This window comes from Ranitomeya variabilis, chromosome 4 (assembly GCF_051348905.1).
Source record: "Ranitomeya variabilis isolate aRanVar5 chromosome 4, aRanVar5.hap1, whole genome shotgun sequence".
NCBI lineage: Eukaryota > Metazoa > Chordata > Amphibia > Anura > Dendrobatidae > Ranitomeya > Ranitomeya variabilis.
In genome coordinates this window covers 539,294,611-539,314,448 of record NC_135235.1, presented here as the reverse complement: position 1 = coordinate 539,314,448, position 19,838 = coordinate 539,294,611, and the positions used below count along the sequence as shown (strand labels likewise).

The 19,838-nt window shown below is 44.0% G+C and overlaps 1 protein-coding gene across 1 annotated transcript in view; it reads left to right on the top strand.

The window, feature by feature from the left end:
- LOC143765632 (NXPE family member 1-like) overlaps positions 1-12,191 on the top strand; it is a 302,041-nt gene extending 289,850 nt beyond the window's left edge. Inside the window, exon 6 of the mRNA XM_077252480.1 lies at positions 9,904-12,191. Within this exon, the coding sequence (XP_077108595.1) occupies positions 9,904-10,439 (536 nt within the window). The 3' untranslated portion in view covers positions 10,440-12,191. The remainder of the gene's footprint in view (positions 1-9,903) is intronic.
- The last annotated feature ends 7,647 nt before the right edge of the window (positions 12,192-19,838 follow it).

Genomic DNA, 19,838 nt, shown 5'->3' with positions numbered 1-19,838 from the left:
CAGGTGCTGAACCTAGAGTAACCAACTCATATATAGTCAAGTAAAAAAGGCAGCACACTGCAGCGCTAAGACATGCAAACATGAAACATGAAAACTGAACTGCAATACTGCACTAGAAATATGAAAAATGAGAGCGTTTAGCGCATAAAAATGGCCAATTTTATGTGTACCTGATAGCCCCTTTACGGCATCTCTCGTATATCAGGTCCTACGCTTGCCTACCTCGCTGAGAATAAACGTCTCCATGTGAATGGGTACCTGTGAAAACCTCTTCCTAGACTCATATTCTCTCTCTCTGTGGAGGGGTACTGGACCCGCTGCGATTAAAACACCTGGGCTAGGAGGCGGAGTGCTCAGTCAGAAGGCTAAATAATATATTTGAAAAAACTGACCGTCACATCCATACATAGACTAAGTGTGAACAGGTGCTGAACCTAGAGTAACCAACTCATATATAGTCAAGTAAAAAAGGCAGCACACTGCAGCGCTAAGACATGCAAACATGAAACATGAAAACTGAACTGCAATACTGCACTAGAAATATGAAAAATGAGAGCGTTTAGCGCATAAAAATGGCCAATTTTATGTGTACCTGATAGCCCCTTTACGGCATCTCTCGTATATCAGGTCCTACGCTTGCCTACCTCGCTGAGAATAAACGTCTCCATGTGAATGGGTACCTGTGAAAACCTCTTCCTAGACTCATATTCTCTCTCTCTGTGGAGGGGTACTGGACCCGCTGCGATTAAAACACCTGGGCTAGGAGGCGGAGTGCTCAGTCAGAAGGCTAAATAATATATTTGAAAAAACTGACCGTCACATCCATACATAGACTAAGTGTGAACAGGTGCTGAACCTAGAGTAACCAACTCATATATAGTCAAGTAAAAAAGGCAGCACACTGCAGCGCTAAGACATGCAAACATGAAACATGAAAACTGAACTGCAATACTGCACTAGAAATATGAAAAATGAGAGCGTTTAGCGCATAAAAATGGCCAATTTTATGTGTACCTGATAGCCCCTTTACGGCATCTCTCGTATATCAGGTCCTACGCTTGCCTACCTCGCTGAGAATAAACGTCTCCATGTGAATGGGTACCTGTGAAAACCTCTTCCTAGACTCATATTCTCTCTCTCTGTGGAGGGGTACTGGACCCGCTGCGATTAAAACACCTGGGCTAGGAGGCGGAGTGCTCAGTCAGAAGGCTAAATAATATATTTGAAAAAACTGACCGTCACATCCATACATAGACTAAGTGTGAACAGGTGCTGAACCTAGAGTAACCAACTCATATATAGTCAAGTAAAAAAGGCAGCACACTGCAGCGCTAAGACATGCAAACATGAAACATGAAAACTGAACTGCAATACTGCACTAGAAATATGAAAAATGAGAGCGTTTAGCGCATAAAAATGGCCAATTTTATGTGTACCTGATAGCCCCTTTACGGCATCTCTCGTATATCAGGTCCTACGCTTGCCTACCTCGCTGAGAATAAACGTCTCCATGTGAATGGGTACCTGTGAAAACCTCTTCCTAGACTCATATTCTCTCTCTCTGTGGAGGGGTACTGGACCCGCTGCGATTAAAACACCTGGGCTAGGAGGCGGAGTGCTCAGTCAGAAGGCTAAATAATATATTTGAAAAAACTGACCGTCACATCCATACATAGACTAAGTGTGAACAGGTGCTGAACCTAGAGTAACCAACTCATATATAGTCAAGTAAAAAAGGCAGCACACTGCAGCGCTAAGACATGCAAACATGAAACATGAAAACTGAACTGCAATACTGCACTAGAAATATGAAAAATGAGAGCGTTTAGCGCATAAAAATGGCCAATTTTATGTGTACCTGATAGCCCCTTTACGGCATCTCTCGTATATCAGGTCCTACGCTTGCCTACCTCGCTGAGAATAAACGTCTCCATGTGAATGGGTACCTGTGAAAACCTCTTCCTAGACTCATATTCTCTCTCTCTGTGGAGGGGTACTGGACCCGCTGCGATTAAAACACCTGGGCTAGGAGGCGGAGTGCTCAGTCAGAAGGCTAAATAATATATTTGAAAAAACTGACCGTCACATCCATACATAGACTAAGTGTGAACAGGTGCTGAACCTAGAGTAACCAACTCATATATAGTCAAGTAAAAAAGGCAGCACACTGCAGCGCTAAGACATGCAAACATGAAACATGAAAACTGAACTGCAATACTGCACTAGAAATATGAAAAATGAGAGCGTTTAGCGCATAAAAATGGCCAATTTTATGTGTACCTGATAGCCCCTTTACGGCATCTCTCGTATATCAGGTCCTACGCTTGCCTACCTCGCTGAGAATAAACGTCTCCATGTGAATGGGTACCTGTGAAAACCTCTTCCTAGACTCATATTCTCTCTCTCTGTGGAGGGGTACTGGACCCGCTGCGATTAAAACACCTGGGCTAGGAGGCGGAGTGCTCAGTCAGAAGGCTAAATAATATATTTGAAAAAACTGACCGTCACATCCATACATAGACTAAGTGTGAACAGGTGCTGAACATAGAGTAACCAACTCATATATAGTCAAGTAAAAAAGGCAGCACACTGCAGCGCTAAGACATGCAAACATGAAACATGAAAACTGAACTGCAATACTGCACTAGAAATATGAAAAATGAGAGCGTTTAGCGCATAAAAATGGCCAATTTTATGTGTACCTGATAGCCCCTTTACGGCATCTCTCGTATATCAGGTCCTACGCTTGCCTACCTCGCTGAGAATAAACGACTATATATGAGTTGGTTACTCTAGGTTCAGCACCTGTTCACACTTAGTCTATGTATGGATGTGACGGTCAGTTTTTTCAAATATATTATTTAGCCTTCTGACTGAGCACTCCGCCTCCTAGCCCAGGTGTTTTAATCGCAGCGGGTCCAGTACCCCTCCACAGAGAGAGAGAATATGAGTCTAGGAAGAGGTTTTCACAGGTACCCATTCACATGGAGACGTTTATTCTCAGCGAGGTAGGCAAGCGTAGGACCTGATATACGAGAGATGCCATAAAGGGGCTATCAGGTACACATAAAATTGGCCATTTTTATGCGCTAAACGCTCTCATTTTTCATATTTCTAGTGCAGTATTGCAGTTCAGTTTTCATGTTTCATGTTTGCATGTCTTAGCGCTGCAGTGTGCTGCCTTTTTTACTTGACTATATATGAGTTGGTTACTCTAGGTTCAGCACCTGTTCACACTTAGTCTATGTATGGATGTGACGGTCAGTTTTTTCAAATATATTATCTGCTCTGGGGTTGTCACGGCGGCTAGGCCCCAGTCCGTGACCCTGCCGTGGGGCGCTCATTGAATAACAGGTGTGGATGATGGTGGTGACGCTGTAGTGGTGCAGTGCAGTAAATAATGAGGACACCAGGTTGCAGTCTCTTTACCTCTTTACTGAAGATCTCTGAGTCCTCAGTCCGGAATACGGTTCACCAGGCTGCGCAAGTCCGGCCGGTCCAATGGCACCTCCAGAGTTCTCTTCACAGGTGGAAATCGGTGCCTTCCTACTAGCGCTATGTGTTGTGGTCCTTCCCTGCTGTGCTTACGGAAAGTCCCCCACAACTGTTGTGTCTGTTTCTTAAGTTCCCTCACAACTCGATTAGATGATGTTCTGCTAATCCTCCGTCCCTCCCTGGTGTTCTGGTCGGGATGGCACCCGTTTGACGGGTAGGCTCGGAGCTCTTCCGGGACCCTAGAGTCGCCCCTCTCCACAAGTTGCCCCCCAAGACTGCATAGGTGATATGTGTTAGACAGCCCGCCTTAGACTGACTGTCCTGCCGCTGTTTGGAGTATTGCTTGAAGCTGAATGTTATTCTACTCCCTCGGCGTTCCGGCCACCGGTAGTGCGCCTCAGTAGGATGTTGCTTCGGTCTTACAGCACGACTCCTACTGGTATTTCTCCTTTCCGTGATCTCGTTTCTCACTCAGCACAATCTATCTCTCTTCTAATCCTTTCTTGGGCACCGCCGCTACCCGGAGCAGGCACGGTCCCGTTACGTTCGTTCTTGTTGCCAAGCCCCTGTCAGGATCCCACCCCTGACAGAGACCCTACTGTATCTTCCCCTACAACACCCTCTGCCACAAGGTGTTGCCTGGTTCAAACCCAGTCAGCTTTCTGATCTAAATTCCTGCCTGACCCCCAGTTTACCCACTATGGTGGGGAGTGGCCTAATGAATAGCACCCTTAGCTCCCCCCGGAGGCCCAGCTGTGAAATGTATTGGTGTCTGTGATACCTGATCAGATGAACTCCTTCAGTGCCATCAGACGCACCATAGCTCCCCATAGTGGCGGAGCCACAGTACTGCAACGACCAGGACTCTGGGGCGCTGCATTCCCCCCTGGTTAAACACAGTACTCCGGGACTGGGAAGAAAACAACAATACAAGTTAGCAAAAAGACATACAGTTTTGTTGAGTGCAATAACAATAAGTATACTTGAACAGGCTTCCCTTTATGGGAGGTAAGGACACTTGAACGTTACAAACATGGTTAACGTTATAAATTACAGGCTATAAATAACTCCTGTTACCCAACCGGGTATTCTACTAAGTGCAAAATTGTTGAACAATAATTTAACATTGCCTTTAAGGACATACACTCTGAATCCACTAAAGACCTTCCTATAATCACATTATAAGGTAATTTAACTTTTTCATTCTCCTTCTTTAGATCTGCAGGACCGCCTGTCCTATCGGCACCAGACCTTCTGCCTCTCCTTTCGGTTACAGGACCGCCCCGTTCAGCCAGGGCCTACTGCCTTTTCAACTACTATACACAGTATAGAACATAACATTACTTTCAGTTTAAGAGCACTGAGCCATCTCTACATGACTCCTATGAGGACTCAGGGTTTACCTTCTATCCTAACTATCAACATTATCAAAACATTTTCTATTGAACATTAAGCCTTCTCATTATCTTTCTTTCTATCATGCATGCTGGACACCACGTCTATCCCTACGGGCCCACTGCATCCTTCTCCTATCTTTCACCTTTTTCTTCTCAGAGAACATCATCAGTATTTCTTCACAATTAACTAATTAAATACATATAACTTTCTCATGTAAACATTATCATCTCTTTCTTTGGTCAAGACATTATTGCTTCCTATCTTAAGCAATATCACGGGTTAAGCGCAACAAATGAACATCCCCTTTTAGAGGGGACCAAGTCTCTATGAGGTAGCACGCCTTCTCAAGCTACCAGTCCATACTCAGCAAAGGTTCCAGTGTGGTATCTTCACAAAGAGTCCTTCTTTAAGTAAAACCAGTAGGGAGCGCCTTTAATAAGGTGCAAACTATGTACAAGAAGTTCGGATCATGCACTGTTCATGATTTCAGCAGTTCTTTTTAACTAGAAACTTGTGCAAAACTTTAGAAAAACAAACAAAAACAAACAATAGGGATCCCAGGTAAACAAAGGGATCCCTTTAAGAGTTAACCCTAATCGGGTTTAAAGCAGCAAAAAGCAGGGAAACAAACAGTTAACTATGTACAGTTTCAGGTTTCCGAGGTTTAGTTGGACGGCTTCCAGGGCTGCACCTGGCACTTAACCCTTATTGGCCTGGGAAGAGTGAGGTCCAGGGTTACACCCAGTGCTGGACAAACGCCGTTAATCCGTCTTGCATGTACAGTTAAATCAGGCGCAGCGGTAGCGGCTGCTGCAAGATCAGTCACTGGAACGGAATCAGCAGCTGTGGCACTAGCAGTCACTGGAGTGGTGTCAGTCATCGGGGCAGGGTCGTCCTTCATACCTGCTTCAGATGCGGTTCCTCCGATGCCGATCTGCTCCGTCTCCACTGGGGTCTGGAACGCTGGTTGCGGGGCCTTGCGCTGCGGCGTTGTCATCTCCGTTTGCAGCATCTCGCTTTCCGGCAGGGCCTTGCTTTCTGGCTTTGGAGCGCTGGAACTTCTTTCCTGCTCCGGACCAGATGAAGCTTCCGACAGATGTCTGGTGAGGCTCCTGATGATGGCCTTCTTCCACCCAGCCTCAGTGCTCAGCTGCGTCCGCCGGGGTCGGTCGCTGAGCTCGTCCACTCCGGCCTGCAGGAATTCAGCATCAGCGGTGGAGGCCTGGTTGCGGTGCCCCTCCGGGTGGCTGGGGGAGTCCTCTGCTCCGACCCCACGCTCCGGCTCCGGGCGGCTCGCCATGGCGTCCTCCATGTCGCTCACTTCTTCTTCCTGGTCCTTTTCCCGCTCTCTCCTTCGTGGGCGGTTTTGTTTTCTCTGTCTCTGCCCACCATTGAGGATCAGGAGGCGGATCTCGGCTGCTGACGGACACGTCCTCAAGGGGCCGAGATATTTAGACTGGGCGGCCATTGTCTTTCGCGCTCTTCAGCTTGTTCACGCCCACTTCCACGCTCTTCTTCTTCTCCTGCGCTCTCCTCAGCGCTGTAATGGCGGCGGTTTTGGCGCAAACTTTTGGCGGCAAGTGACAATCCACAGTCTTTTCAATAAAGTACAGTCCAAGCACAGTAAATCACAGTTCCAAGGCACACATGACCTGATTCTTCAGGCTTAAGTAGATCCTGTTCGTGACGCCAAGTTGTGGCGCCCCCACTGCCGCAGGGCCGAAGGGTACCCGGTACCGGGCCTCCGAGTCTCTGCTCTGGGGTTGTCACGGCGGCTAGGCCCCGGTCCGTGACCCTGCCGTGGGGCGCTCAGTGAATAACAGGTGTGGATGATGGTGGTGACGCTGTAGTGGTGCAGTGCAGTAAATAACGAGGACACCAGGTTGCAGTCTCTTTACCTCTTTACTGAAGATCTCTGAGTCCTCAGTCCGGAATACGGTTCACCAGGCTGCGCAAGTCCAGCCGGTCCAATGGCACCTCCAGAGTTCTCTTCACAGGTGGAAATCGGTGCCTTCCTACTAGCGCTATGTGTTGTGGTCCTTCCCTGCTGTGCTTACGGAAAGTCCCTCACAACTGTTGTGTCTGTTTCTTAAGTTCCCTCACAATTCGATTAGATGATGTTCTGCTAATCCTCCGACCCTCCCTGGTGTTCTGGTCGGGACGCACCCGTTTGACGGGTAGGCTCGGAGCTCTTCCGGGACCCTAGAGTCGCCCCTCTCCACAAGTTGCCCCCCAAGACTGCATAGGTGATATGTGTTAGACAGCCCGCCTTAGACTGACTGTCCTGCCGCTGTTTGGAGTATTGCTTGAAGCTGAATGTTATTCTACTCCCTCGGCGTTCCGGCCACCGGTAGTGCGCCTCAGTAGGATGTTGCTTCGGTCTTACAGCACGACTCCTACTGGTATTTCTCCTTTGCGTGATCTCGTTTCTCACTCAGCACAATCTATCTCTCTTCTAATCCTTTCTTGGGCACCGCCGCTACCCGGAGCAGGCACGGTCCCGTTACGTTCGTTCTTGTTGCCAAGCCCCTGTCAGGATCCCACCCCTGACAGAGACCCTACTGTATCTTCCCCTACAACACCCTCTGCCACAAGGTGTTGCCTGGTTCCAACCCAGTCAGCTTTCTGATCTAACTTCCTGCCTGACCCCCAGTTTACCCACTATGGTGGGGAGTGGCCTAATGAATAGCACCCTTAGCTCCCCCCGGAGGCCCAGCTGTGAAATGTATTGGTGTCTGTGATACCTGATCAGATGAACTCCTTCAGTGCCATAAGACGCACCATAGCTCCCCATAGTGGCGGAGCCACAGTACTGCAACGACCAGGACTCTGGGGCGCTGCATGAGCGCCCCCCTGTGGTCGGCGCTCACAGCACACCTGCAATTCTGCTATATAGCAGCGATCTGATCATCGCTGTTATGTAGCAGAGCCGATCGTGCTGTGCCTGCTTCTAGCCTCCCATGGAGGCTATAGAAGCATGGCAAAAGTTAAAAAAAAGTAAAAAAAATGTGAAAAAAATTAAAAAAATATAAAAGTTTAAATCACCCCCCTTTCGCCCCAATCAAAATAAATCAATAAAAAAATAATCAAACCTACACATATTTGGTATCGCCGCATTCAGAATCGCCCGATCTATCAATAAAAAAAGCATTAACCTGATCGCAAAATGGCGTAATGAGAAAAAAAATCGAAACGCCAGAATTACGTTTTTTTGGTCACCGCGACATTGCATTAAAATGCAATAACGGGCGATCAAAAGAAAGTATCTGCACCGAAATGCTATTATTAAAAACGCCAGCTCGGCTCGCAAAAAATAAGCCCTCACCCGACCCCAGATCACGAAAAATGGAGACGCTACAGGTATCGGAAAATGGCGCAATTTTATTTATTTATTTTTTTGCAAAGTTTGGAATTTTTTTCACCACTTAGGTGAAAAATAACCTAGTCATGTTAGGTGTCTATGAACTCGTACTGACCTGGAGAATCATAATGGCAGGTCAGTTTTAGCATTTAGTGAACCTAGCAAAAAAAACAAACAAAAAACAAGTGTGGGATTGCACTTTTTTTGCAATTTCACCGCACTTGGAAATTTTTTCCCATTTTCTAGTACACGCTATGGTAAAACCAATGGTGTCATTCAAAAGTACAACTCGTCCCGCAAAAAATAAGCCCTCACATGGCCAAATTGACGGAAAAATAAAAAAGTTATGGCTCTAGGAAGGAGGGGAGTGAAAAACGAAAACGGAAAAACGAAAAATCCCACGGTCATGAAGGGGTTAAGTGCCACCAGGGCCGGACTGGGACTAAAATTCAGCCCTGGCATTTGAAGTCACACAGGCCCACTTATCGCCTGGTGACTGTATAATATCTTTGTACAATTGTAGGTAACAAGAAGTGAGGGGAGTGTAACACGACTATATAACATATAATTACAGCTGTATCCAGCATTACAGCTCAGTCCCCATAGAATGTAATGCAGCACAGCCCCCATAGAATGTAATGCAGCACAGCCCCATAGAGTCATGTAATGCAGCACTGCCCCATAGAATTTAATGCAGCCCAGCCCCATAGAATCATGCAATGCAGCCCAGCCCCATAGAATCATGTAATGCAGCACTGCCCCATAGAATGTAATGCAGCCAGCCCCCCCCCCCCCCCTACAATCCAGTTATCAGTCATTGATATGTAATAATAAAAAAACAAAGTCTACTCACCTTTCCTCTTGCCCCCCGCTGCTGCTCCTGGCTCCGGTCTCAGCAGCTGCAGTCTGCCCGCCCGGTCACACAACAGGTGCGCGATGATATGACGTCATCGCGCACCCACAGTGTCAGCGGCAGGCAGAGCGGGGAATGATGGGAGAGGGAGCGTCAGCAGACGCTCTCTCCTCCATCATTGCATTCAACTGTACCGGTGTCTATGACGCCGGTATAGTTGAATGCGGGGGGGGAGTGTGCCGACAACGGGGGGAGTGTGCCGACAGCGGCACACTCGAGCGGCCCACTACTGCCACCGGCCCTTCTGGCATTTGCCCGATGGCCAGTCCGGCCCTGAGTGCCACTGACATATTTTCTAAGTTGGTCAAATCTTATTTGCTCTACAAACAATATATTAATGGTTATATGAATGACCCAGAGTTATGTGCTTTGTAATGGTAAAAGGTTACTAAGATTTAAATGGAACCTCTCAAACCAATCCCTCTAAGGGAAAATATCTCAATACATACACCATCTAATTGAATATTTAATCACTCTGGAGGTATATGCAGATACAATATTGTAGTACCCGAAAAACACTATGAATCTACTAAATAATAACACAGCCAGCTCTGTAACATAAACTTCAAGCATATAAACGGCTTATAAGTGTTTAAGGGCCCAAGGTAACTACCTATTTGCATTTGTCATGCATAGGCTGTAGCAGAACCATTCTAATAGCCCCATGATTTTGACTCTAGCATTACGTGGTCTTGATGTTTTTAAAGTATATGTTTTTCTTTGTCTTTTTGAACAGGTCTCAAGACATTTGATCTGCATAGAGCAGGAGTATATACTTTGATGGTAGCAGTAGATCAAAAAAGAAATATTAATTTACAGTGGAAGAAGCACAGTTATCCATATGTTGCAAGTCGCTTTTACATGGTCAAAGATGATGCTTATGTCCATGAGCAGATAGATCGACTAGCTGGAGGTTCCAATTATGTGATTGTCATTTGTTTGGGTCAGCACTTCAGGCCTTTCCCGGTCCAACTTTTTATTAGAAGAGCTATTCTGGTGCAAAAATCTTTGATTCGTCTCTTTTTGAGGAGTCCTGATACCAAAGTCATCATCAAAACTGAAAATACAAGAAATGATAATCTTAATTCAGAGAGATTCAGTGACTTCCATGGGTATATCCACAACCTGATTTTGAAAGATGTCTTCAGAAATCTTCCTGTTGCTGTGGTTGATGCTTGGGACATGACTGTTGCTCACAATACACATGATGTTCACCCTCCAGAACATATAGTCAAGAGCCAGATAGATTTGCTCCTTACATACATTTGTTAATTTTACTATTAAAAAATCCAATTATTTTCTATTTTATTCTACTTCACATCTTGAATTTGGAATCCTATAATTGAGGCATCTAGGTTGTTGTGAAGCATACTAATAGATTAGATATTAAAAAAACTCAGAAGAAAGAAGAAATTAAAATATAACCAAAGGTGTACTTATTATATAGGGAGGGTTCATGGTTACATTTAAAGGTGGAGGCCTAGTTCAGGTACACATTCTATTTTTACCTCACAGTTAGTTGATGGAAAGTTCCTCATTGATAAGTTTGATAATTCCTCAAAAGTTGTGACTAGAAAGAAAAGATGAGGAAGACTTAAAGAGGTTCTCAACTACCCTAACTCAGTAACTGTATTTGCCAAAAAATGCCTAAGGATAATGTCCTGAAGATCCTCATATACTTTTCCTGCCAATTTTCAGATTGTTTTATACCTTTTTTGCTTCACTTCCTGACACTTGTAATCAGCTCTGATACTCACAGCCATCACTTCTTCATCAGGATCCTCTGCTCTCACATAACTACATGTCACATTATCGCTTGTGCTGGGCTACAAGCCAGCAGTGATTACAGCCCCTGTGAATCTACCTTAACCCCTCTTACTCCTCCCTCAGCTTCACACATACAAGCTCAGCATAATTGCCTGACCTACATTGCATAGGAGTAGAGATGAGCGAATCGATCAGCAGAGAATCAAATTTGACTGGAATATCCTAAAAAAACAGAGTTCCACGTGAATTCGAACAATCTGCAATTTGATTTGCGAGGATGGGCAAAAAAAAAAATGCCCAATGCCATTCTACACAGGCTACACTCATAACAATGAATTATTCCCCTAATGCCTTGCAGCAATCCAATCACGTGGTATAGCACAGCCAATCAGAGTGCTTTTCACAGATAGTATAAAACATAGGGGTCGACCAAGGAATTACATTTATACTTGCACTGTGTAGGGGTAGGAGCTCACAGAGTACACAGCATAAGGCCTTATTCACACGTCAGCATCTGGTCAGTTTTTTGTCACGTGTTGGTATGCCAAAACTAGGAGTCGAACTTACAGAGAAAAACTATAGCTGAAAATGAAAACCTGTTCTGTATTTTGGAGAAACTCCTGTTTTAGGTATACAGATACTGATAAAATACTGATCAAAAATACTAATATGTAATTAAAACCTAAGGAACAGAAAAAGGCCTAAATCAATTGTTATAATACCTCAGGGTTGATGTACTAGATTGAAAATGTGAGTGATAGTCTGTCTGTGAATAGAATTCCAAGATTTAAGTGATATACAGTGAACTGTTATAGGGTCTCACCATCACCACTGTGACTGTGAATTACTATATCTGTGATATATAACAGCAACGGTGCCTTAAATTCTGAGCGATAAAGCCAATTTTTTAACTTAATGACCAAGTCCTAGTTTTAAAATCTGACCATTGTCTTTTCATGTGGCATTAACTCTGGAATGTTTCTATGTATAATAATAGTTCTGAGACTGTTTTTTCATGATACTTTATATTTTGATAGTGGTAAATTTAGGTTGATAAGCTTTTAGTTTTTTGGGGAAAATGACTAAAATTTTATGAGAATTTTGAAAAATTTGCAAATGAGTTATATCCTTAAAAGCAGATTGTCATACTACACAAAATGGTTAATAAATAATATTTCTTATATGTCTATGTCAAGATAATTTTTCATATGGTAATTGAGAGATAGCAGGTGACCTGCGCTTCTGGTGTGTATCCAATCAAGGACTCAGAATCATGCAAATTGCCACGAGTATATCAGATGCAACAGACTGTCGCTCTGCATCTGGCTGCAAAAGGTCTTTGCTTCTCTGAGTCTGTTCAAGCTAAGTTTATTCCCCTTGTCTGAGTACCTTTTTGTCTTTAGTTTACAGTGGGGAGTGACCAGTGCCTATTCCAACCCTTCCCTATTCAGGGCTTAGCTTTAAGGAGATACAGACATTAGGTTTCCTGTTCAGTGATTGATGAGGAACCAATTTAGGGATGGGAGGGCAGGTAGGGTGTTCTTAGATCTGCCTAGGACATCTCCACTCACACTTTCCCTAGTGTCTGGGCTTCCTTTGCCACATCCCTTCGTGTTGCACTTATTCTTTCCCACACTGTGCGTGACACAAATGTATTGGTAGTGTAGTTTATTCTCTGCGCATTTGGAATCATTTCACCTTCTTCTTCAGTAGAACCATAGAGAGTATCATTTTTCAAAAATCATTTTATTTCGTTTGGTGATAGAAGGGATACAATTTAGGAACAATTTTTCATTTTTTTTCAGGAAAATTTGTAAAGGTCTCTCAGGGCCTTAAATATCAGAAACCCCCCCAAACATGATACCATTTAAAAAACTACACCCCTGAAATTATTCCAAACTGCTCTTAGGTAATGTGTTAACCCTTCAGGTGTTTTACTGGAATTAAGGCAAAGTTGATTGAAAAAATGAAAACTTACATTTTTTCATTAAAATATTGTTTTACCTGAAAATGTTTTATTTTCACAAGAGATTATGGGAAACAATTGACCCAAAAATGTATTACATAATTTCTCCTGAATGTAGTAATATCCTATATGTGGTCAAAAAATGCTTGTTTGGGTATGTGGCAGGGCTTGGAAGAGAATGATTGATATTTGGTATTTGTTGCCTAAATTTGGCTGCAGTAGACTCCAGACACCATGTCTCATCTGCATAGCCACTGAGTTACCAAAACAGCAGAAACCCCAAAAAGTGACTCCACTTTGGAAACTAACTTCCTTTTTATTTTCATCTACTGGTGTGTTGAGTATTTTGAATTCACAAGTGCTTCACAGAACTCTACAGCAATTGGGTGTGATCATGAAGAATTCAATTTTTTCCTGTAAAATTGTATTTTAGATTAGTATTTGTAATTTTTACAATGGTTAATAGAGAGGGATGAGCGAACGTGCTTGGTGATGCTTGGATATCACTCTAGTATCTGAGTGTTCGGATGTGCTCGTTACTTGGTGAGCATTAGCCAGTGCTCGATTTCAAACTCAAATCCCCACCCTGCATGTTTGATGCCTGTTACATAGCCAATCAGCATACATAGATTGCATTTGCAACATTGTAATGAAGTAGCCATCTTGGTAGTGACATTACTGTGATTGGCTGGCTGTGTGACATCATCATGGGTTACAAAAAGAGATAGGCGCCACCAGGCTTGGCAAACTGACACCAATGCCCAGCTCTATGACAATTGTTATTTGAGTGAGAGAGTGCTTGTCCAGGTGTATATGTGCACAGCTTAATGAGTCTATAGAATATTAATTTCCTTCTTTTACATTTCAGTGGTATATAACCCTCCAAAAAAATGTCCAAAAGATTTTCAGTATTCAATTACTCATCCAAAGAGTGTTATGTGCTCTGAGGTACATTTCTGTGGTATACAACCCTCCAAAAAAGTGCTCACATTTTTTTGTATATTCAATTAGTCATCAAAAGAGTATTAGGTGCTTTCTGTGACCTTAGGGTGGTATATAACACTCCAAAAAAGCTATGAAGAATTTGTCTGTATTCAATTACTCACCCATATACTTTTATATGGTCTGTGGTTTCTGTGTTATATAGCAGTCTAGAAAAGTGTTGAAAGATTTTAATGAATTCAATTACTCAACCATATACTATTACGTGGTTTGTGATTAGTGTTGAGCGATACCGTCCGATACTTGAAAGTATTGGTATTGGATAGTATCGGCCGATACCCGAAAAGTATCGGATATCGCCGATACCGATACCCGATACCAATACCAATACAAGTCAATGGGACACCAAGTATCGGAAGGTATCCTGTATGGTTCCCAGGGTCTGAAGGAGAGGAAACTCTCCTTCAGGCCCTGGGATCCATATTAATGTGTAAAATAAAGAATAAAAATAAAAAATATTAATATACTCACCTCTCCGACGCAGCCTGGACCTTACCGATGTAACCGGCAGCTTCCCTTCCTAAGAATGAGCGCTTGAAAGACCTTAGTTGACGTCGCGGCGTGTGATTGGTCGCGTGAGCGGTCACGTGACCAACCACAAGCCACAACGTCATCTAAGGTCTTTCAAGCGCTTGAAAGACCATAGATGATGTCGCGGCTTGTGATTGGTCGCGTGGCGGTCACGTGACCGCTCACGCGACCAATCACAGGCCCCGACGTCATCTAAGGTCTTTCAAGCGCTCATTCTTAGGAACGGAAGCTGACGGTTACATCGGTAAGGTCCAGGCTGTGTCGGAGAGGTGAGTATATCCCTATTTTTTATTTTTATTCTATATTTTACACATTAATATCGATCCCGATACCGATTCCCGATATCACAAAAGTATCGGATCTTGGTATCGGAATTTCGATACCGCAAATATCGGCCGATACCCGATACTTGCGGTATCGGAATGCTCAACACTATTTGTGATACATTTTGGTGGTATATAACACTCCAAAAAAGCGTTGAAACATTTTCTCTATTTAATTATTAATTTATAGAATATTACATGATTTGTGGTACATAACGTTGGTATTAAACTCCAATAAAATACTTTGACTACTGCAGGTGACCAAATTTTCTTTTTTAATTAAAAATAGACTTAGTTTAAAGACACCTAACAATCATACATGTGCAGTAAGTGAAGAAGAAGTGGCAGTACTGATGATTTTGCAAGCAGACGTCGAGGACATGGGGCAGGTGTGACTACGCCTGTTGCTGGAGCACTAGAAACGCCCATCCAAGACACAAAGGTTTCAGTCCCACTTTGCAGGAATAGTACAAAAAAACTGGTACACTACTTCTGAAGCTAGAGCAGTGCAAACAGGTGGTCGGTTGGATAGCACATAATGCTTCCAGCATGCTTGGCAGTACCACCCAGTCTCCCACACAGTGCAGTCTCACCAACCAACAGTCTGGATCACTTAATCATCACCCTGATGCTCCTTCCTCCCACCATGTTGGGTCAGAGGAGACTAATGATTTCACACAAGGACACTCCGAGGAGCCCTTTGCAACATCACTGACTGCAGCCTCTCACCCTGTATGTTCCAAGAGGGACACGAGGAGATGCTGTTTAGTGATGCACAAAACTTACAGCAGCCATGGCCACAAGAAAATGATGGTGGGGAACAGAGGTTAAGATTCAGTTCAATTTGCTAAACATTTAGAAGTTCGACGAACATGTTTGCTGATCAGTTTGACGAACGTACCCAAACCCCATTAAATTCAATGTGTAGCCAAACCAGAATTATACACAACACCTTAGGGGGTGATAAAAGCTTCCCAAACAGCTAAAGTTAGGGGCAGACACCATGAAAATTGGAATCACTTGACCCACAGTAGAAATTTGCTAATTTCACAGCAGCAGTCAGCCATGGGCTATGTATGAGGTATCAGAGTCTGGGCCAACATTTTCAACTTTGAATTAAAATTAATGAGGACCTGGTTTTTAAGGGAGAGGTGTAAGCCGTCTTTGTTGGTAACCCTGATACCTCATAATAGTGTGTATGTGGCTTTATTCACACAGATTACAACATGTATGCTGTGTGAACAGAGGCCACAGTTTACAGAGCCATCTTAGTCCAACTGCACATTGCAAGATAAAGTGCAAGAAAAATATCAATATATGCAAGGTATTGGTTAATATTGGGGCCACAATACGTAAGGTCAAGGGTCCTCACACTTGCCAGTCCTAACGCTAAACATAAAACAAAGCTCTCAGACACAAAAAGAGGACTTAAAGATTCTCCAAAAATTAGAAAAAAGTCACAGAGAAAAAAAGCAGAGATGATTACCTGCTCAGGCCTCCAAAACAAATACACTGGCAGGGTGCAGCAGACCTGATAAATGATGGCAGAAACACAGGTGCAACAATACCGATGAAACAACCACTTTCAATCCAGTGTTGGCTGTATAGTATTTTAGTGGACTAAAAGATAATAGTCTGTATGTGGCGTTATTCACACAGGCAATGCAGAGCATCTGGCTAACAACCTATTAGTAGCGCACATGCAGGCGGGCTGCCCAGTGCTACAAAATGCATGCTGCGCGAACAGAGGCCACAGTTTACAGAGCCATCTTGTTCCAACTGCACCCTGCAAGATAAAGTGCAAAATAAAAAAAATCAATATATGTAAGGTATTGGTTAATATTGGGGCCACAATACGAAAGTTGGAAAAGATAGTAACACATTTAGTTGACTGAAAAAGTTGACTGAAAAAAATGCTAGCCTGCTGGTCTGGGAGCCCTACTGCGACAGCCAACACATATGAAAGACACCCAACTTTGAGTTCACACCTGTCCAAAAATTAGGGGCAGACACCCCTAAAGTGTCATCATTTTCCCCAGAGTAGAAATAGTATAATTGTAATACTATTGTAGGAACTCGAGGATTCTGGTAGCGTGGGGCAATGAACAGACAGAGACGGGTTTCTTTAGTGCAAATAGTGTATTTGTACAACAGCAATAACACCCAAAACAATATACTGATAACCCACAGTGACCTGCAATGAAACAAGTCCTTGAAACATATAAAGCAAATCTGCAGAGTTCTTAAGGCAGAGTCCTTGGCAAGGTGATCAAAAGGTGAGTGTGACAGGTGACGTGGTGCAGATCCAAAACACTGTCGGTGCAGAAAGAGTCAAATCCAGGTATGTAGTAAACACAGGGAAGTCCAAAACAAGTCCACAGGTTAATCCCAGGTGTGGCATGAACACGGGTAAGTCCAGAAACTAGTTCACAAATTGATCTCAGTTGTGGCATAAACATGGGTAAGTTCAGAAACAAGTTCACTTTAAAGTATTAAACAGGTGTTGTTTCCAACAGCTCCCACCGGGGGAAGTAAATGAAGGATTAAGTAGCAAAACACAGTCCAGTAACACAGTTCAAAAACACAGTTCAGAAACAGAGTTCTTTCCAGGAGGAGTGAACCAAGGGTTAAGTTATAAAGTCAACAGATTAAAGATAACTTAGAGATTGTAGCTTACACATAGGCAGAGAATGTCCAGAGCCAGGGGTAGAAGCACAGTAGAACAAGCAGCTGAGCTGAAGGGGAATGGAAGCAGAATACTCCAGCAAGGAAGCTGACACCTGAGTCGGGTTTTTCACAAACGAACAGGAAATAGGGCAGACAAAAACAGAAAACTCCATCTTAACAAAGGGCAAGATCATTCACAAGGTAACTTGGAAAACCCGGAATACTGACAATAATAAGGATCTGACACCCCTTCCACTACAGGCAAACAACCAGATGGAGATGCAACATGGAGTGTCCACATTTAAAAAAAAATGTTTGTAACATTAGCAGCAGTAGCAACAGCAAGCACAGGAGCCACAATAAAGGTGTCACAGACTGAAATAACGCAAAATCAAAGAAGCACACTAAAAACTACACCATCGCCTAGTTTGCACAGTCTGGGGTGCAAATGTCATTAAAGATCTTTGGCTTGCTCATCTTGATCAAAGTTAGGCAGTCTACACTTTCAGGGGCCAGCTGGATGTGCTTATCCATCAGGAAACCACCAGCAGCGCTGAAGACACATTCTGAGAGAACGCTGGCTGCCGGGCAAAACAAAACCTCCAAAACATGACAGCCGAGCTCAGGCCAGTATTCTATTTTTGAAGACCAAAATGCAAAAAGATCCAACGCCCCTCCTGATGGCATTGACATTGAGCTCGAGATACTCCTGCACCATCCAATCCAGTCATTCTCTATGTGTGAGCCTTGTACTCTGTTCTGCTGGTGCACTAGCTGGTCTAAAAAATGTGTGCAACAACTCACAGAAATTACTTATGCCACTTACACTGCGGCTGCTGCTAATGTTTTTGCATTAACAATTTGATGTTCCCAGGCTTGGAAGTCTATAACTGATGCACACTGTGAGCCTCACTGATGTCTTAGGGAAAACCACTCTTAAGATTGACTACCCAGTAGCACTACTGTTGGCCCATTATCCCTTCCTCCTCGTCCACCTCCATTTGTTCTTCGACTCCTGCACCTTCACCAACAGTTTGTCTGGTACCATGAGCCCCCCTCGATCGCTGTCATGCACCCTCCCATGGCACCTGTTTATGCAGCAACAGTTCAGAACTTAGAGATAATTGTTATCTCTTCTGCATCCTCCTTTCCTTCCTCCTCTCCTTCTGGGACCATCACCTATTCTCGCAGACTATTCAAAGTGCTCCAGCATGTAGATGACCAGAATAATGATGCTGATGACGGCATCGTCAGCAATTGCCATCCTAGTAGCTATTTTGAAGCTGTGAGAAAGGGCGTAGAGGTCCATAATCTGTGCCCAGTGCCCACTCTGCAAGCGTGATTTGCGCCACGTCCGTACCGCGTTGGCAAAATGACATACTGCACCAGGGTTTGTCGCTGCTGCCAAAGTCACTGCTACATGTGCAGAGTGTAATTCTATTGTGTCGGCACATTGCATATCAACCGGTTAACCAGTAACCTGAAAGATCTGTAGTGATACAAGTCAGTGACCCATGAAAGTGAGCACACAACGACCGTGCTTTCTGCAGTAGCACATCCAGGCTGAGATAGTGGAGGAGAAATTGCTGCACCACCAGGCTGAGGATGTCAGCCATGCAAGACACGTGTGTGAGATTGCCCCAGGTTTGCACAATTATAGCACATGCCCTTCCATGCCTCCAGGTTCAGTGGAGACAGCCATTGCTCAAACTCAGCCTGGATAGCTGTGCACAACTCTTGAGCTTTGTGACTGCGATCTCCTTGTGATGTTAATTTAAACACTGTCTGGTTGTGGTGATCCCTTGCTGCGCAGTATGGAGGTAGGTGGGATTGTCTCCACACTGATGGAACAAGTTACTCATTAAGGGAGAGGAAGAGGGTGCAGTTGGAGGCCTTAGAGGAAGTGTTAGAGGTTTGTCCAATAAGCCATCGGGATTCCAAGACTTGGTATCTAGTGACACTTTGGTGTCTAGTGGTTTAGTTTTCCATCCCCTGGTGTGTAGTGGTTTACTTCTCCATCCCCTTGTGTACAGAGGTTTAGTTCTGCAACCCTAGTTGTTTAAACGTTTAGTTCTCCAACTCCTGTTGTCTACTCGTTCAATTCTTCATCTTCTGGTGTGTAGTGGTTTAGTTCTCCATCCATTGGTATCTAGTGGTTTAGTTCACATCTCTTGGGGAGTAGTGGTTTAGTTTTCAACCCTAGGTGTTTAGTATTTTAGTTCTCCAACCCATGTTGTTTAGTAGTTTTGTTCTACATCCTCTGGTGTGTAGTGGATTAGTTCTCCATCCCCAAGCACTCTGCAAGCCTTAGGGATTCCAAGACTTGTGGAACAGATGCTTTCCTGCCTTCCCAACAGCCACCAGAGTCACCCAGCGCCCAATCACCAACATGTAACTCCCCTGACCATGCTTGCT